The sequence below is a fragment of the Pseudopipra pipra genome, chromosome 20, assembly GCF_036250125.1.
Source record: "Pseudopipra pipra isolate bDixPip1 chromosome 20, bDixPip1.hap1, whole genome shotgun sequence".
Taxonomy (NCBI): domain Eukaryota; kingdom Metazoa; phylum Chordata; class Aves; order Passeriformes; family Pipridae; genus Pseudopipra; species Pseudopipra pipra.
This window is the reverse complement of record NC_087568.1, coordinates 11264596-11282110: the sequence shown is the minus strand read 5'-3', so window position 1 is coordinate 11282110 and position 17515 is coordinate 11264596. Positions and strand designations below refer to the sequence as shown.

The 17515-nt window shown below is 56.0% G+C and overlaps 1 protein-coding gene and 1 long non-coding RNA gene across 2 annotated transcripts; both read right to left on the bottom strand.

Moving 5' to 3' along the window:
• LOC135425211 (uncharacterized) lies at positions 1 to 2847 on the bottom strand. The gene is made up of 2 exons (XR_010435516.1): positions 2656 to 2847; positions 1 to 1152 (listed from the first exon to the last, which is right to left on the bottom strand). It is a non-coding gene; the product is annotated as an uncharacterized LOC135425211 (long non-coding RNA).
• A 1375-nt stretch (positions 2848 to 4222) lies between these two features.
• On the bottom strand, positions 4223 to 8183 carry NRARP (NOTCH regulated ankyrin repeat protein). The gene has a single exon (XM_064677301.1). It carries the CDS (start codon positions 7938 to 7940, stop codon positions 7344 to 7346), a length of 597 nt encoding a protein of 198 aa, XP_064533371.1. The 5' UTR covers positions 7941 to 8183; the 3' UTR covers positions 4223 to 7343.
• Positions 8184 to 17515: the final 9332 nt, after the last annotated feature.

Sequence of the window (17515 nt, the reverse complement as noted above, 5' to 3'; positions counted from 1 at the left end):
TCTGTCTGTGCAACTGCATCATGTTTGAGAACATTGCTGAGGACTGGACACAGGTACGAAGGAATTTTTCAGCTGAGAAGATGAGAACTGAAGTTCCAGTGCATTCTTAGGGTGAGAGGAGGCTGCAGAGTTGCCACTTCCAGGCAGAGGCTCTCCTTGGCTGCAGAATTCATTCAGAGCCAGGATCTGCTTGTTGTGCAGTCATGTTTCGGAGCACAAAACATCAGTCCCAGGGTTGAGGGTCCCATGTGAAGGCTCAGCCTCAATTGCCCCACGAATGCATCACAGCAGAACCACCAGGTGTTGGCCAGCCCATGTCCCTCTGCGTGTGCCCCCTCTGGCCAGGCATGTGCAGGGCTCTGCTTGCTGGGTCCACTCTGCTCCTGCTCCGTGCTGCGTGTCCGGGTCCTCCAGGATGGCAGGGCTGGCATGAGAAGGGATCAGCATAGCCATGACCATCCTGCTCGGGATAAACATGCAGCTGGTTGGGGAATTTTCCCCTTCTGGGGAGCCTCTTCCTAAAAAGTGGCAGGAGGACACCACCAGCTCAGATCTCAGCTGGGCCGAGATCTGCCATCGTGTGACAGTGCTGCTGGATGTGCTGTTCTCTTTGGCCTGCCCTCAGGGACTGGTCCCCACCACAGAACACTCTTGAATTCAGGCTGAATGAGAAGTTTCCAATTCAAGCAGTTGTCCCAACCATCCTCCAGTCCACCATCCCTCCAGCCATTCAGTTTTGCCTCTCTCCATTCTTCTACCCATCCCCTACCCATCCCTCCTGTCATGCCTTTATTCTCCATTCCTCCCAGCCAGCCCTTATCCCCCCATTCCTCCACTTCTCCATGTCCATAGTAATGCCCCCCTGCCCTTCCCAGACATCCCTCGATCCCTCCAGCCACTCAGCCTTCTACCCCTCCAGACCCAAGCACCATCCACTGTCCTCCCCAAAACAAGCCAAACCAGGATGTTGCCATGCTTGGCCGTTTCCATAGGGTCAGAAAGAAAAATCTGTTAAAATGAAGAAGCCAAAAATTCCACGGCACCTGCAGGTCTGTGTCCCACCTGGAGTGAGAACAGAGGTCACCTCTCCCTGGGCACTCCCAGAGATGGGTGCTTCTGGTGTGGCAGTGCAACGCGGCAGCTGAAGAATTTCTGGGAAGAGAAGAAAGACATTTCTGCTTAACACACAATGGAGCAGTGTCATCTTCCTGGGGACATTTGCTGTACCAAGAAATGGGAGCTGCCTGTAGTCCCTGTGCTGACACATCCCAGGTCTGGGATCATCCCTGGGGGGACACAGCCCTCTGAGCATGGGAGTCTGTAGAGTGAGAGTGGTTTTAGGGCATGGGGGCTGGCACTGAAAACCCCATGCTCACCTCATGGCAGGGTGTGAAGCTCATGTACACCCCAGGAAGAGCCCAAAATGACTCCAAGCTACAGGAGTAGGCTGGCCAGCTCCAGCCCCAGCCTGGGATGGATCTGGGGGACAGGACCAAGTTCCAGCACCAAACACTGCAGCAGCTTTGGGTCAGTAGCAAAACAGGTTGAAACCATGACTCATCCTGTCCTTCATGAGCTGCTGAGGACCCCCAGGGCCACTGACCACCCTCTCCCACCCACCCACCCATTCACCCAGAGAGATGGAGCCAAGAAAGCCTCAAGAAGGGGCAAAAAAAATGAAGTCTGGAAATGAGGCCAGCCCGGCCAGGCAGCCCAAGCCACCAGCTCTTCCTCAGCACCCAACAGAAGTTGATTGTGATCTTTTTTTGTTGAAAAAGGTAACTCCTCTTTGGATCGGCTGGGCTGTAGCATTATCATAGTCATACAAATGCCCAACAAAGCATCTATTTAAAATGTCCTGAATTTTGATGACAGCCTGTCCCCTCTTGCTTGCCTGCTCACTGTCTTTCTTTCTCATTCATTACTTACTGTGTTAAGCTCCCTGAAATTCAAATAAAATCCCACCTCCTTCCCCACATCCATATGCGAGGGCCAATTCAGTGCCACTGGCTGGGCTTGACGGATGAAGGGCAATAGAAGACAAAGCTGTCAAACCTCGCCCGGCTGTGTTGACTTCCCATCGCCCCCCGGACGGAGGGGAGCCCGATCCATCTGGTTTGGAGTCAGCAGCACAAACAAAAGCAAAAGACAATGGCAGGAAGCACTTGAAAGTTCAAATTCTTGCTTTGGTTTCTCTTGGAACAACAGCACCTACGTAATGCGGCCGGCGGACAATAATGCACAGCCAGGGACAGGCAAAAATGCCAGAAGAATGTGCCTACACCACCAAACCAGCCAATATTTCTGTGATATTGGAACAAAAATAGAAAAGCAAAAGAAAAAAAAATGAAAAAAAAAATCAAGGCTTTGGAGTTCCTAGATTTCTTGGACAGGGTTTCTGTAGAGGTGAACTACAAAATGGGGTGGTCAAGGGCTGTATGAGGAGCCTGGCACTGGGGCAGCTGTGCCCCAAGGGGCTCAGCCTTGGGGGCTGGGGCTCAGCTGTGCCCTTGGAATGGCCCTCCTGCCAGGGCCATTACACTTGGGAGCCAGGGAAAACAGGGCAGCTTCGGGGGGGGTGTCCAAATCCCCTGCAAAGGCCTGCCAGACACCCCAGCCCGCCCCATCCACTGTGGAGAGAGAGAAACTATGCACAGGAATGCCGTGTTTCCTCAGCAAAACCCATCCTTGGGGTAGTGGCCAGCCCAGCCCAGCTGGCTGGTCCCTGGGACAAGGTGAAATGCAAGAAGCCCCAGGGCTGAGCCCAGCTCTGTGACAACACAGGCACCAGGATGAGGTTTTGCAGCATTCCAAGATGAGTCTGAGATGAGCTGCACCTGCAGGTGCGACCCTGCAGTGCCAGCCCTGGGAACATAGCGGTGGTGGTAGGTTTGGTGGCATGTGCTGATGGGTCAGTGTCACAATGCTGGGGCAGGAGAGGGGAGAGGTGCCCACCCCACACATCCTCCCCACAGATCAGCAGCTGCCACAGGACCCCAGGTGAAGGACTCCCAGACCCACCAGTGGTTGTGCCTGAGGGTTTTGGCATCATCATTTCTTTCCTGCTCAAATCCAGTCACTCAGTGCCTGTCTTTTCCACACTGAGCTGCTGCCCAGGCAGCTGCATGGCCCCAGGGCACCTGGGGACACCAGCTGTGTCTGTCCCAAGCACTGTCCTGTGCTGGCAGCAGATGGCACAGGGGCTTGGCACATCAGAGTGGAGTTTGACCAACCTGAAAAGGTCATACCAAGCCTTTTATCCCCATTTCTTCCCCACCGTGTTCATAGGACACCACTCCTGGAATCCCCAGGAATCTACACTCCAGAGCCAAACTGAGCATGGCACAAATTTCCCCAGGATTAGACATTTCCAGGGTTGGCAAAATTATTGATATAGAAGAAGCCTCATCCAACCTCCAGCGCTGCCAGTGAGGGAAGTTTGTCGGCATCCTGCCTTCAAAGCCCTGGCCTCAGGGAGGGCCCCACCAGTGCAGGCATAGGACTGCCTCTGCTCTTTCCACTTCCCAGAGCAGCTGGATCCTGCCCGGAAAGCCTCCAGAGGAGCAGGGTTCAGCCTGCTCTGGGCACTGGTCTGCTCTGAGCCACATGAGAGGACAGAGATGCCTCTGGGGATGGAGAGCCCAGGCTGACCCTCACCCCGTGCCCCTTTCCAGGGGGCAGCTGAAGCCACCACTGACCCCACCCCCACAGCCTGAGGGTCTGCCTCAACCCCTCATTGGGGCCCAGGTTGGAATCAAAAAGCCTGGAAAGGTTCACAGGTAGCTGGAGGGTGCTCAGCGGTTGAGGCTGGAGCTGCAGGCCCAAAAATGCACCTCACTGCCACAGTCCCAGGATTGGCTGCTGAGCTCTTCCCTCACTCCCTTGGGACAAGCAGCTTCTTTAGGAATGTCTCAAACACCATGTGCCCATCCAGCACCAGGGTTTAGTCTAAGCCATAACTCCTCCACCAGCCTCCAAAAGCTGGGGTGGGGCAAACCAGGACACCCCTTGAGCCCAGGGAGCTTCCTCCAGCCTGTGGGAAGGGGCCACATGCTCATACCCCAAATCCATCCCAGCCATCCCCCTCCAGGGATGCATTTAACCACAGAATAGCTGCAGGTTTGACACCAAAAGAGAGACCTGGGGACCCAGCCAGACCCCCCGCCCCAGGAACCACCCAGCATCACCCATAACCACATGGGAAAGAACAAACAGAAAAGCCTTTTTTTTATATAAAAAGATCAATGAAAAATTTATTTATAAATTTCGCACTCTGGGGCTACACGTCTATATCATACACTCAGGAATATGCTGTACTGTACAGACTTTATCCAGTTAGAAATGATCATATAGTGACCCACATACAGCTTCAATATAAGCCTAAGAATTCTTAACATTAATTAACATAATTAAAAAAGGTATTCGCATCTAAAGAAAAATCTACAGAAAAACTCCTTTCTGGAGCAATCTGTGCATCAGCTTCAATGTCTGCTTATTTCACTGACATTATCAATATATTCTTCTTACAAAAATAATAATAATAATTAAAAAGATGACTGCTGGAAGGCAACCAGTCATGCATGAAAGAGCCTCCCCCACCTGCCTCTTTTTTTTTTCTTGTACTCCCCGTTTTGGCATGAAGGGTCAGCAGCACGATGAGCCAACAAGGGGGGTGGGGGGACCCTCATTTCAATTTGAATCAGTCTGCATCCCTTTTACTTCTCAGGATCAAGAGAGACCAGGGGTGTGGGGGTTGCATAGAAAATTGAAACTCTAGGGACTAGGAAGGGCAGCAGCTTTTCAGTAAAATACAAAGGGATGTAAAAATACATCAACTCACGATCTCAGAGCAAACCCCCTTCCCCGACGTACAGTTTCCCAAAAATCTCAGCGTGTCTAAAGCTCCAGGAAGCTGGAAAGGAACAATACTTTTCTTAAACAACTCACCCAGCAATTCACACAGGAGATTCACAGTCTTAATAGGTATTTTATAAAAATATAAATATGGGCTACCTCATGTTGTTTTTACAACACTGGACAGAGCTCCCTTTAGACTGGGTTTATAACCAAGATTTCTTTTTAAAAATCCATCTAGAACTTGGCTTTACAATACACTTTTTAATATCATGTCATAAATGTTATGACATTTCATTGTGGCAAATCCATTTATGTAAAAAAAAAAAAAATGTGCAACCATCTGGTAACGACGACAAAACCTCACTAGAAAAGGTCTTGTTCCCACCCCATAACTATCGCACAGAAGCACCAGTGGAAGTGCTGGACACCCCCTTCCATGCTCACAGAAAGACTTCAGCCAAGCAGTTCCTTGCAAATTACAGCATTAACAGTAGATGCTTTTGATAGAGCTTTTTATCTCTTTCTTCTTTAAATTTGGAGCTTTTGAAATCATCTCAAATTGTTAAAGTGGAGAAAAAACCAAAAAACATCAAACAAACAAAAAACCCAAATTGCAGGTGAAACCATCAGAGACAAAGCAGAATATTCAGTGCAATGGGAAATAATCATGGCAGACTCTAGTTTTTTTTTAGTTTTAAGACTAGGAAAACAAACAAACAAAAAAACCAACAGACAAAAGGCATATTTCCCAAACCATATTTTTGAAACACTCACCACCAGCTTCAAACAAAATCAGGCTCACAATCTTCACCACAAATATATACAAACATGATAAATAGGTAAGACACAACCCAAATAAACCAGCAGGTAACTATTTTCTTTTCTCTTTTTTAATGGGAATGGTTTGGATGCAGGGTGTGAGAGAGGAGAGAGCAGGTAGACGGCAGTGATACGGATGGCTTTAGTGCAGACGAGGAGAGGGCTGAAAGATCAGCGGGAGCGAAGAGACTTCTAAAACTTTCCACATTTTCCAAATGGATGGTCTTGTGCCATAGCAATAAAAAAGCAGCATTTGCGATTATACGTGCAGTCACTTCAAAATGCGCCTTCGGGTGGCTCACTCTGCTTCCCCCCTTTCCTTTATAAAGATATATACTGTGGGATATATATCTCCTATAAAAGGCAGGTGAGTGTACATACGTCAAGTGAATCATTCTGCATTGAGAAGTGTTATCCAAGTTTCACCACAAGAAAAAAATAAAGTTCCCAAACTCTTTTCAGTAGTTTTCCAGCATCTCTGTAGGCAGCAGAGAGCGCTCGCGCCCCTTTTCTGTGCAAAAGCAAATCCTCTGCCTCTAGAGTTTATTTTACTTTTTTTTTTTTTTAAGAAAAAAAGAAGTCCAGGATTTGCTAATCCCCCTTTATACACAAAATCAGAAGGACTCAATGTCTTTTCCTGGGATCTCACGTGTGCTAAACGGATTCGTGGAGTGGGTGAGGACACAGACTTTCTTCGGACACCCAAGGAAGAACCAAAGCAGAAAACCCAATGAAAAATCAACCAAAACGAGGAGCAATTGGGGTGAGAAAACCACGTCTGTCATATTCCAACGGAATCGCCTCGACAAAAAAAAAAAAAAAAATCAGCGGTGGGAAAACACTGGGTGAACCTTGGAGAGGAGGAAGACTTTCCTGCTCTTCCTCGCCAGCAAGGGCCGCGGGCGACCGGGAGCCCCCAGCTCATCGACGGGCCATTGCGCCTGGAGCCGCGGCTGGCACGGGAGAGGGGACCCCAGCACCAGAGGGGGACGGCGGAGAGGCTTTTGGGGAGCGTTGAAATGAAATCGTTTCTGAGCCAGAATACTTTAAATGGGAGGGTTGGGAGCGAGGGGAGCGGGGAGAGGGATTAAATATTAGCGAGGAGGGACAGGGGGCGTTAAAACATCTGCCCAGATGTCAAACTGAAACCGTGAATACTGTGAGTGCAGCCGAGGTAGATGGAGGAAAAAAAAACATGTTACAGTAGGAAACAACCCTTGGAAGGAAAACCAAACCAAAACAACAAAAAACCCAAAAACGTAAAAGCGGTGGCGTGTTCTGCGTGGGGCCCCAAATCTTCGCCAAACCCTCCCCCGGGCGGGGGCGGGAGCAGCTCTGGCGGCCGGGGGAGCGGGGAGGGACCTCGGCATCGCCGGGGGAGAGCGAGGTGGGGGGGACCAGGCATCACCGGGGGGCGGTCCCGGCATCACCGAGGGAGCGGTCCCGGCATTACCGAGGGAGCGGTCCCGGCATCACCGAGGGAGCGGTCCCGGCATCACCGAGGGAGCGGTCCCGGCATCACCGAGGGAGCGGTCCCGGCATCACCGAGGGAGTGGTCCCGGCATCACCGAGGGAGCGGTCCCGGCATCACCGAGGGAGCGGTCCCGGCATCACCGAGGGAGCAGAAGGGGGGTAGCCGCGGCATCACCGGGGGAGCAGCCCCAGCATCACCGTGCGCCGGCGGAGTATTTGGCCTTGGTGATCAGGTAGAGGACGATGTCCTGGTGGCCTCCGAAGGCGGCGATGTGCAGAGCGCTCCAGCCGTCGCGGTTGGCCAGGCGGATATCAGCGCCGAACTTGACCAGGAGCTTGACGAGCTCGAGGTTGCCGTCGATGACGGACTGGTGCAGCGCCGTCTGCCCCTCGGGCCCGAAGGAGTTGACGTTGAACTCGCAGTTCGTCATGTTCTGCAGCAGCGACTGCAGCTCCTTGGTGTTGCCGCGCCGCACCGCCTCCTGGAACACCCGCTGGCTGGGGGGCGGCGGCGGCGCCGCGCACGGCGACACCTCGCTCTGGCTCATGCCGCCGCCTGGGCCCCGCCGCCCCGCATGGACGGCGACGGCGGCGCCCTCCCGGGCATGCGGCGGCGGGCGGGCGGTGCTGCGGTGCTGCCGGGGCTGGGGGTCCCGCTGGGGTCGCGGTGGGTCCCGGTGGCCGCTCCCGGCCCCGCCGCTGCCGCGCTCGGTGCTGCGCTGGCTCCGCTCGCGCCCGTCTGGAGTGACCCCGGCGCCGCGCGCGCCTTTTACCCGCCCTTTTATTTGCATAACAATGGCACGGCTGCGGGGGCGGGGCCGCGCGCCGCAAGCCCATTGGCCCCGGCGGGCGGGGGGCGGAGACTCAGCGGGAGGACACGCCCCCCCGGGAGGGTGAGCGGGAGGGGCCCGAGCGCTGCGAAGGCGGGAGGGGGCGGACGGGGGCGCTCCGGGCCCGGGACAGCCCGGGACAGCCCGGGATAGCCCAGCTCGGGACAGCCCAGCTCGGGACAGCCCAGCTCGGGACAGCCCGGGACAGCCCGGGACAGCCCGGGATAGCCCAACTCGGGACAGCCCAGCTCGGGACAGCCCGGGACAGCCCGGGATAGCCCAGCTCGGGACAGCCCAGCCCGGGACAGCCCGGGATAGCCCAGCTCGGGACAGCCCAGCTCGGGACAGCCCGGGACAGCCCGGGATAGCCCAGCTCGGGACAGCCCAGCCCGGGACAGCCCGGGATAGCCCAGCTCGGGACAGCCCAGCTCGGGACAGCCCAGCTCGGGACAGCCCAGCCCGGGACAGCCCGGGACAGCCCGGGATAGCCCAGCCCGGGACAGCCCGGGACAGCCCGGGATAGCCCGGGACAGCCCGGGATAGCCCAGCTCGGGACAGCCCAGCTCGGGACAGCCCGGGACAGCCCGGGATAGCCCAGCTCGGGACAGCCCAGCTCGGGACAGCCCGGGATAGCCCAGCTCGGGACAGCCCAGCCCGGGATAGCCCAGCTCGGGACAGCCCAGCTCGGGACAGCCCGGGACAGCCCGGGATAGCCCAGCTCGGGACAGCCCAGCTCGGGACAGCCCGGGACAGCCCGGGACAGCCCGGGATAGCCCAGCTCGGGACAGCCCAGCTCGGGACAGCCTGGGACAGCCCGGGACAGCCTGGCCCGGGACAGCCCAGCCCGGGACAGCCCGGGACAGCCTGGCTCGGGACATTCCAGCCCGGCCCGGGACAGCCCGGCCCAGTATAGCCCGGGACAGTCCAGTACAGTCCGGCCCGGGACAGCCCGGGACAGCCCGGTGCGGGACAGCTCAGCTCGGTACATCCCGGCTAGGCGCAGCCCGGGTCAGTACAGCCCGGCTCGGCGGTAGCCTCGGCACTGGGCACGATTGGCCAGGCGGGAGCAGCCGGCCCCGCCGCTCCCTGCAGCGCGGTGCTGGAACCGGTTTGTGCCCGTCCCCAAACATCCCTCGGGACTCCGCCGATGAGGGTCATCAAGGGGCTGCGATTACCCCCGATTTGGGGGTGACACGGGATTGCTACGGGTTTGTGTCCTCATAAGCCAACCAGGATAGGTCAAGGAACAGGATGGGAGGTTCAGCCCGCGGGGTCTGGCCACTCTGGGGGCTCCCAGTGGGAGCTGCACTGGGTTTCAGGGAGCTATGGGTGGGATTGATTTGGGGAGGGAAGATGCAACCGCCACTATGTCCCGCCAGCGCTGGAGTGACTCAGTTCTGTTGCCTGGGGCTTTATCTGGGGTTGGACCCACTGCCCAGCTGAGGACCACATTCCTGGTGCGGGAGCACTGGGAGCTGTGAACACTGCGGGGAGGCGGAAAAATGGGCAAAAAGGTACCTGAAAACACTGCATCAACCAGAAACGGTACTGGGGGAGCCCTCCCCTTCCCCCCATGCCCGTTTGGTCCCCGAGGAGCAAACGGCGGGTCTGGGTGGGAAGCAGCGTTCCTGGGCCAGCTCCCTCTGCCTCCGCCGGGCATTTGGTCAGCTGGAGCAGGACGGGAGGTGCAGGGAGAGACGAAGGAGCGTGTCATAAACCGAGGTGACAGCAGCCACGACAGGGGCAGCTGGGTGGCAAGCTGCTGTCACCTGGCACTGCTGGTGTGTCCTTTTGGGGAGGCAAAGAGAGAAATCAGCCAACTGATAAATTCGACCCTAGCTGATGAAACGTGCCATCTCGGAGCTGTCTGTCACATGGCTGGAGGACAGTGGCCGTGAGCTTAGAGTGCGATTTGCCCCACGGCCTGTTTCTGTGGCTTTTCCCAGCAGCTGGAGGAGCCGGGGACGCCTCTGCCCCAGCTGGGTACTTCTCCTTATCCCAGCCTGCTTTTGGCTGTAAGTTGGTAAAGCAGCTCTTGTTTTTCTTCCTGTAAGGGTCTGCCTTTCTAAGTCCATTTCTGCAGGTAGTTTTTCTCATCCCTATACCCACTCCTACCCCATTCCCATCTTCATACTCATCCCTATATCCATGCCCATCTCCCTGTCCAGATCCCCATCTCCATCCCATCCCTGTCTCCATCCTCATCCCATGCCCGTGCACCTACTCATCTCCATCCCCATCTCCATCCAATCCCCGTTCGTCCTATCCCCATCCCCATCTCAATCCACATCCCTATCTCCTTACCCATGCCCATCTCATCGCAACCCCTATCCCAATTCCATCTGTCTGGTCTCACTGGCTTCCCCAGGCCAGAGCTCTCCCAGTCACACCTTTCTAATGTGAATGTCGCAGCGCACTGTTCTCACGGAAAAAGGGGGATTGGGACGTGACCGCGGCCAGGAGCTGCAGGCTCTCCTCTGCTCTCCTGTGGCTGTTGCAGCTTCTCCCAGGATGTCTCTGTGCCACTGAGGCGCGGGGCCCCCGCAGCGCTGGCACAGGACACAGAGCTAGGCTCAGGGCTTGGAGCCCTGGGGCCTGTGCAGGAGCCAGGTTTGCCCGAGGACAGCGAAAAAGAGCCACTTCTGCCTGTCCCTCCCTGCGAGGGCCCCGTTCCGGGCAGGAGGTGGTGGCTCTGTCCCCATCACCCCAGCCATGGTGGCTGCGGGGATCACCAGTGGCGATCCCTGCCCTGCTGTCCCGGTGTCACTCGCTGTGGTGAGCCGTGACTCTTGGTGACTCACGGCAGCTCTGGTTGTGCCAGGGCCCGGCACAGCCCAGCAGTGCAAACAGCGGGGAGCGCGGGAGCCACTGCAGCCCACGACCGTTCTCTGGCACTAATCCCAGCAAAGCCATCATGGCAAAGCTGGAAAAGAGAAGGCAGCGGGTCCTACGGCAGCTCTGCTGGAGCTGAGTGTGATGGCCTGAGGGTCGGGGCTCTGCTCTTCCAGGCTCGCCCTCTCCTTTCCACTCCTAAACATCCCGTGACAGCTGATTTTGTGCATTTACAGGCCATATCCTGCGAGGTGTGGAGCCCTGTCAGTGAGCCGTGGGAGAGTGGGAATTGCTCACACCTCCCCGGTCTGGGGCTTGGCCAGAGTTACATCTTCGCAAGCAAATCTGCATTAGCCAGTGACACTGGTGAGAAAAGGAGCCCGGGCAGGGACCCAGCCATGCAAATGTTCGGGGCTGGCAGGTGGGGGCAGGACTCGGCCTGGGAACGGGGCCAGAGAGGGAGGGAAAAGAGTGAAAAAGCAGAGGGGAAAAAAAAGGAAATTAAATTTTGAAACGGTGCGTTTCAACCTCAGCTTGTACCCAGCTCTGTAACCTGAGAGGAGCCGGGAGCGGTGTGACGGCCGGGCCAGGCTCCCCGCACGGTTCCGGCCGGGAAGGGGTTGCGGAGGGACCGACGGCCCCTGTCCTGGCTCCATGGGGCCCTGCAAAACCAGTAGTCCCACCCAGTGATTTATCTGCTCTCTTCTGAGACGAGGGGAAGACGTAGCGGGAGGTGGGGAAGGGCCCCGGAGCTGCGATGCCTTAAGCGAACGGTCACGCCGAGAGGCGCGGAACAAATTTCCCCTCCTTAGGAGACGTGACGGCCAAATTTCCCCGTACTCGTGAGAGCCTGCGGGAGGGAGTAGGACCGGCTGCCACCGGCATTGCGGGCGGGGCTCGGAGCCGCCCCGGCGCTGGGCGCGTTGGGCTGGGCATGTAGCAACCCTTTCCCAAAAATCCCAGCGGGCAGTGCCCGTCCTCAGGCCAGGCGGACACAGCAGCGAGAGTCCAGCCACCCCCGGAGGCCTCCTTGAAGGGAGCCGGAGAGCCGGGGGGACGGATCCGGGGCAGGCGGCGAGGGGGCGTGCCCCCACTTAATTCATTAAAATGTGTCGGAGAGCGTGGGAAAGACGGGAGCTTTTCTTCCCAGCGCAGAGCCCCAGCGAAAGGCGTGCGAGGGAGAGCGCCCTGCCCGCTCGGCTCCCCGGAGCCAGAGGAAGCGCGAAGGTTTCCTCCGCCGCTGCCCCGCCGGCGCTTTGCCTCCCGGCTTTTTGGCAAAGCCGTTGCCGAATCGCCGGTGGGGAAACGTGGGGCTCGACAAATGCCGCCCGCCCGGCCGCGGGGATGTGGGATACGAGGATGTAGGGAGACCAGCTGGGCCCAAGGGGCCGCGGTTGCTGTGTGGGAACAGTCTCCCTTGTGCGGATTCATCTTTGGGGGGAGGAAAGGGAATGCGGGGGGTTCAGAGGAAAACCTCCCTCCGTATGGCTGAGAGCTGCTCTGCTTGCAGTGGGGCACAAGCAGGGACACGGCTGTAGGACTGGCCTCATGCTCCCCCCATGGACACATCACACACTGTGAGCTTCCAGCAGCACTCAGACAGTGCCCAGGTGGGCTGGGACCTTGCAGCCCCTTCCAGCAGAGCTGCTAAGGCCAGTGGTGAGAATTTGTAAGGGAAACCTCATGGTCTTGCAGTGAGGACATGTGTGAGTTCCCCATGTCCTCTGCAGGGAGCATGGCATCACTAGCAAAGCTCTTACAAGTGGTTTGGGAAGCTCTCTGGACAAGGGGAGGCCCCAGACATCCTCCTGGGACACCCCCATCACAGGGGCCACTGCAGGAACATGGGCTGGGGACTGCCACTTCCCGTGGATGCCACTAAGGATGCTGCTCTGTGTAGTCCCTCCTTCCCAGCCTGTGACAAACAGGATTTAAAGTTTGAGCGAGACTCAAGCATGGTCATAGCCCTACAAGTGATCCTTGTCCGCTGGGGGAGGCACAGGTGGAGGCGTCCGTGGGCTGGAGGACGTGGTGCTGGACTGTGCAGTTTGGGTTGTCTCACTGCAGCTTGGCCTTTAACCACTCCAGTGCCCCATCTCGTCAGTCCTTATCCTGCTGGAAATGCAGCTCCTCTGATGTAGCCTACAATCTCAGCATCTGACAGCATAAATATGTTCCTGGAGCAAAAGGCTACGAACTGGGATGTGCTTGGAGCTGAAGAACTGCCTAGTGCCACAGGCAGGGGTATCCAGCTGCAGCAGTGTCCCAGTGCTGCCAGGTCATACTGAGACATCACCTTGACTGATATCCCTCTGGCCACTGAGTACACATGCACCAAACTGCCATGGTTCCAGCCCAGGCTCTGCCTCACGTGTCCCTGGCCAGGTGCTCTGGCAGCTGCTTGTGGGACTTCTGGTAATGGAAAACTGGCATGTGGAGGGACCAAATATCCACTTTGCAGGTGCTGATAGAGTTGTTTGGAGGCACAGACCTTGGTTTCATGTGCCCTAGGCCAACCTTCCTGCCATAATTACCTTGTCCTGGGCCATCAGAATGATCTCCAGGATTGAATACAGTGTTAGTGCAGTGTTTTGGTGCTGGTAAATGACCATCTCCTGAGACACGTGGTCCCCAGGGCCACTTACCATGGAGTCACAGGCTGGTTTGGGTTGGAAAGGACTTTTAAAGTCCAGCTCATTCCAACCCCTTGCCAATGGGCAGAGACACCTTCCACTAGACCAGGTTGCTCCAGGCCTCATCCAACCTGGCCTTGAACACTTTCAGGCGTGGGGCACCCACAGCTTCTCTGGGCAACCTGTTTGATTGCATTGTGTGGCCACTCCTTTGCGGTGGCTGCAGAAATGGAGATATGTCACCCCACTGCTCCCACTGCATAGTTACCCCAAAAGACACATTACAGATCACCAGGGCTGGCCTGGGGACCTGGTGACTGCTCCGTGGGGACATCCCTGGGATCTGAGCAGGCTCAGGGGTAATGTGGCCATAGTCCCTGTGGGACGTGCCTGGTGAGCGTGTGTAAGCTCATTTGCCTGGGAGCTGTGCCCACATATTGGCAGGCTGATGGGAAGGGTCTGGTCCCAGGCTATTTCCCAGGGAGCAAACATCTTCCTGACCAATGCATATGTCCCTCCTTGTGTGGCACTGACACCTCTCTCGTCTCCCTGCCCCAGCGAGGGGCCAGCAACAGTGACCCCCGGCTCATGGGAGCAGCATTGCCATGGTGTGGGGCAGCATAAGGGCCTGAGCTTGCAGCCAGTCAAGGGCTCTCAGCCCTGGGTCCGTGCCCAGAGACACAACAGTTTGTTTGAAAACGGCAGCCAAGCAACTGGGAGCTCAATTGGAGCATCCGGCTGGAAGAGCGGCTCCGTGATGAGGATGGGCAGCAGTACAGCCCTCATCCTTCTCCTCCTCCCCTGCCTCACCAGCTGCCTTAGGGATTGACGAGCACTAGTTCAAGGCACAAAGTCACGCCAGGGAAAACTGAGCTGGTTTCTGTGAGCCGGTCAAATATGCGGTGAGGTTTCCGCTCCAGATTACTGGAGGAAGGAAGTTTGCTTGGAAGGGGATGGGGATAAGGTGGAGGAGAAGGGAGGGAAGTGCATTCCTGCCTGATGAGGAACAATGTTGATATATTCATTTGTAAACTAAAGCTGGCCTGAGCGTCAAACACCTTGTCCCCATCAAGCTCCAAAGGATGTGCAGGAATACACAAGGAGAGGAGAGGAACCTTCTGACATCTGATGCAGCGTGTGGTTTCCCAGGGCTGAGGGATGGATGCTGTTTAGTCAGGTCTCATTCATGAGCAATAAAACCCTTCTCCAATGCTGCTTTATCCCAGGGTCCCCCCATGATCACATCCTGCCATGCAAGGGCAGGAGCTGAGCACGGGTGAAACACCTGGGGGATCGATGGTTTCCTGGAGCCCACCCAGAGCCCCCATCCCTGCTGGGGCTGCCCTTCCCACGCAGGATCAAATGGCTCCATAAAAGCATGGAGGGCTCATTACTGCCCTAATAAATGTTAAACATTAGTATGACGCAGACAATGGGATTTTGTAATTATCTCTTTTTTAAGCAGCCAGATAGGGAAACAATACTGTTGGCTGATTAAAAAGCTCCTTTAATTCCCTTTGATCTGTATCCACCATTCAAAACTGGACAATTCATTACTTCCTGGATGCTCCTCAAGGTTGATTGGATGTGGAATTTGCTGTTGACTGTGTCTATGACTGGAGGTGACCTTGCTGCACAGATCCCACCACGGCACCACCTCCTGTGGGCAGCAGGAAGGGAGAGGTGCTGTGCTGGGTCACAGCTGCCACCCCTGTCCCCAGGAGCTGGATGGGATCCTCTGGGAGCTGTTTCATGCCACGTCCACAGGTACACATGACCTGCTGGTGTCTGCCCTGGGTTGGTCTCCTAAAAAAAGTCCCACAGTGGTGATCTTGCCCTAGCACAGCCCTGGCTGTAAACACAAAAGCTCTCCCCAAATTCGATGGAGCTGACAGGCAGATAAAGTCCGGGAGGCGTCAAGGACATGACCCTACTGTCCCCAGGGTTCAGAAGGGAAAGCATTCTTCTAGGCAGCTGTCCCCAGGTGAGGGACAGGGCCATGTGTCCCTGTTTCCCAACAGCTCCCCTCTGCAGTGAAAGGGGTGGCAGACAGATATGAAACCACAGCTCTGGAAAACCCAGTAAGCAAAGGCCAGAAGTGCCCATGGGTGGTCAGATGTCCATGTGACTCAGCAGCTTCCTCCACATGGGGTCTGGACAGGTTCATCCCATTCTGGAGAGGTTCGTCCCACTCTGGATGAACATTCCACAGCATGACAAAGCACCGCTCACCACACGGGCCAGCAATGGGAGGCTCTGATCATTCCTGCTTTGCCTTATCCCCAGTTTCTGCCATCCCAGAACAACTCCTGAAGAAGCAGGATGCTGACACATGGCTGAGCCTGCATGGAGCCCAGGGGGCTGGGCAGCTCAGCCTCTGGTGTGGGCAGTCCCTTGCTCACCGGCTGCAGTGACCCCACTGGTATCTCTCACCAGTGGCTGGCATAGAGGGGCTGCTGGCAAAGCACGAGCCTCATTCACCCCCTGCTCACAGGACACTCTTTAAGGTCCCCACATGCTCCAGGGAGCTGGGGGTTTGGTGGTCCATAAGGACATGGCAACTCCAGTGGCATCCAGGAAGAAGGTGGCCTATGCACTGGAGGAGCCAATGTTTGGCAGAGCATCAAGGGTTCTGAACCTGAACCTAAGAACATCCTGCTTCCAGGCATTGAACAGATCACCTGGACACACAGGGACAACAGCAAAACTCCCAGAGCCAGAGCACCAACTCATCAAGGCTGAGAGTGGCAGGATGTCCTCGAGGGGCCAGATACAGCATCTGCAATCATTGGGCAGCGGCTGCCTCAGGTGGGTGCTGGGGATTCCTCAGCGGGGATCCCATGTGCTCCTGCCACCCAGGCCGGACACTTGAGGAATCTGGAAAGGGCTTAAAGGAGAACACTGTACTGGCAGTCTCAAGCAGCCTTCGGGCCCCTGAGCTGGGATGGGGAGGGACAGAGGGATGGAGAGATGCAGAGATGGAGAGCTTCAGGGTCGGTGGCACAGATGGTTGAGAACATATGCCATGGCCCATACTGCTGAGATTACAGCTGGCATACTGGGAGCAGCTCCATCCAAGTGTGTCCATGTCCAAGCAAGGTCACTGTCCTGTCACAGCACCAAATACAACTCAGGCCAGAGGGACCTCAGCTGTCCCATGCTGCCATTAGGAATTGGGGACACTTTGTAAACATCTGCCCATGACATAGAGGCAGAAAACCTGTTATCATGAGTGCTGTTTCCTAGTGCCAAAGCTCTGCTTTCACATGGGATTCAGTCCTGGAGCTCACCCTGATGGTTCAGGACAAGGTAATTGTGGCCCAGAGGTGCAGAGGTTGGTCCAAGGCACATAAAACCAGGGTCTTTGTCTCCAGACAACTGTAACATCACCAACAGAGCAGATATTTGGTCCCTCCATGTGCCAGTTTTCCAGGACCAGAAGGCCCACAAGCAGTTGCCAGCATACCAGGCCAGGTACATGCGATGGTGCCAGTTTGTCCCCTGCTGTTACTGCCTGACCCAAAGCTGTTGTACCAGAAACATGATAAAAATGACCTGGGGGTAAAAGTGAAGGGGACATTTCCATTTTAGATGAAGAGGGAATTAAGAAAAACACATTAACACCAAGAGAGAGCACAGGGCTGGAAAACAAGGAAGTGAAAGACAATTGCTTCAAGATTATGTGCAAAAAAATGTAGACAGCTGAGAAGACAAAAAAATGGAAAGAGTGGATGGAACAATGACAGCCATGGAGGACAAGATGAGCAGCAGGCATTTTAATCCCATTACGAGAAATAATCCCCATGGCTGGAGGTGTCAGTGCACATTCAGAAAGGTGTGCCAGGGTCCAGGAGCCTCCAGTCAAGTGGGAAAATCCCTGTTTTTCTTCTGCCCATCTCTAGGAGCAGCAGCCATCTCCAGCATAAACTAAGAGAGATAGGAAAGGAGGGATGAAGGTGGTGGTGAGGGAAGGTTTTGCTCAAAGACTGGTTTTGGCTGGTGAGCTCCAGTGCTGGGCACCCACTGGCCTGGGACAATGAATGGTCCTGGGGCACCTGGGCAGTGCCATGG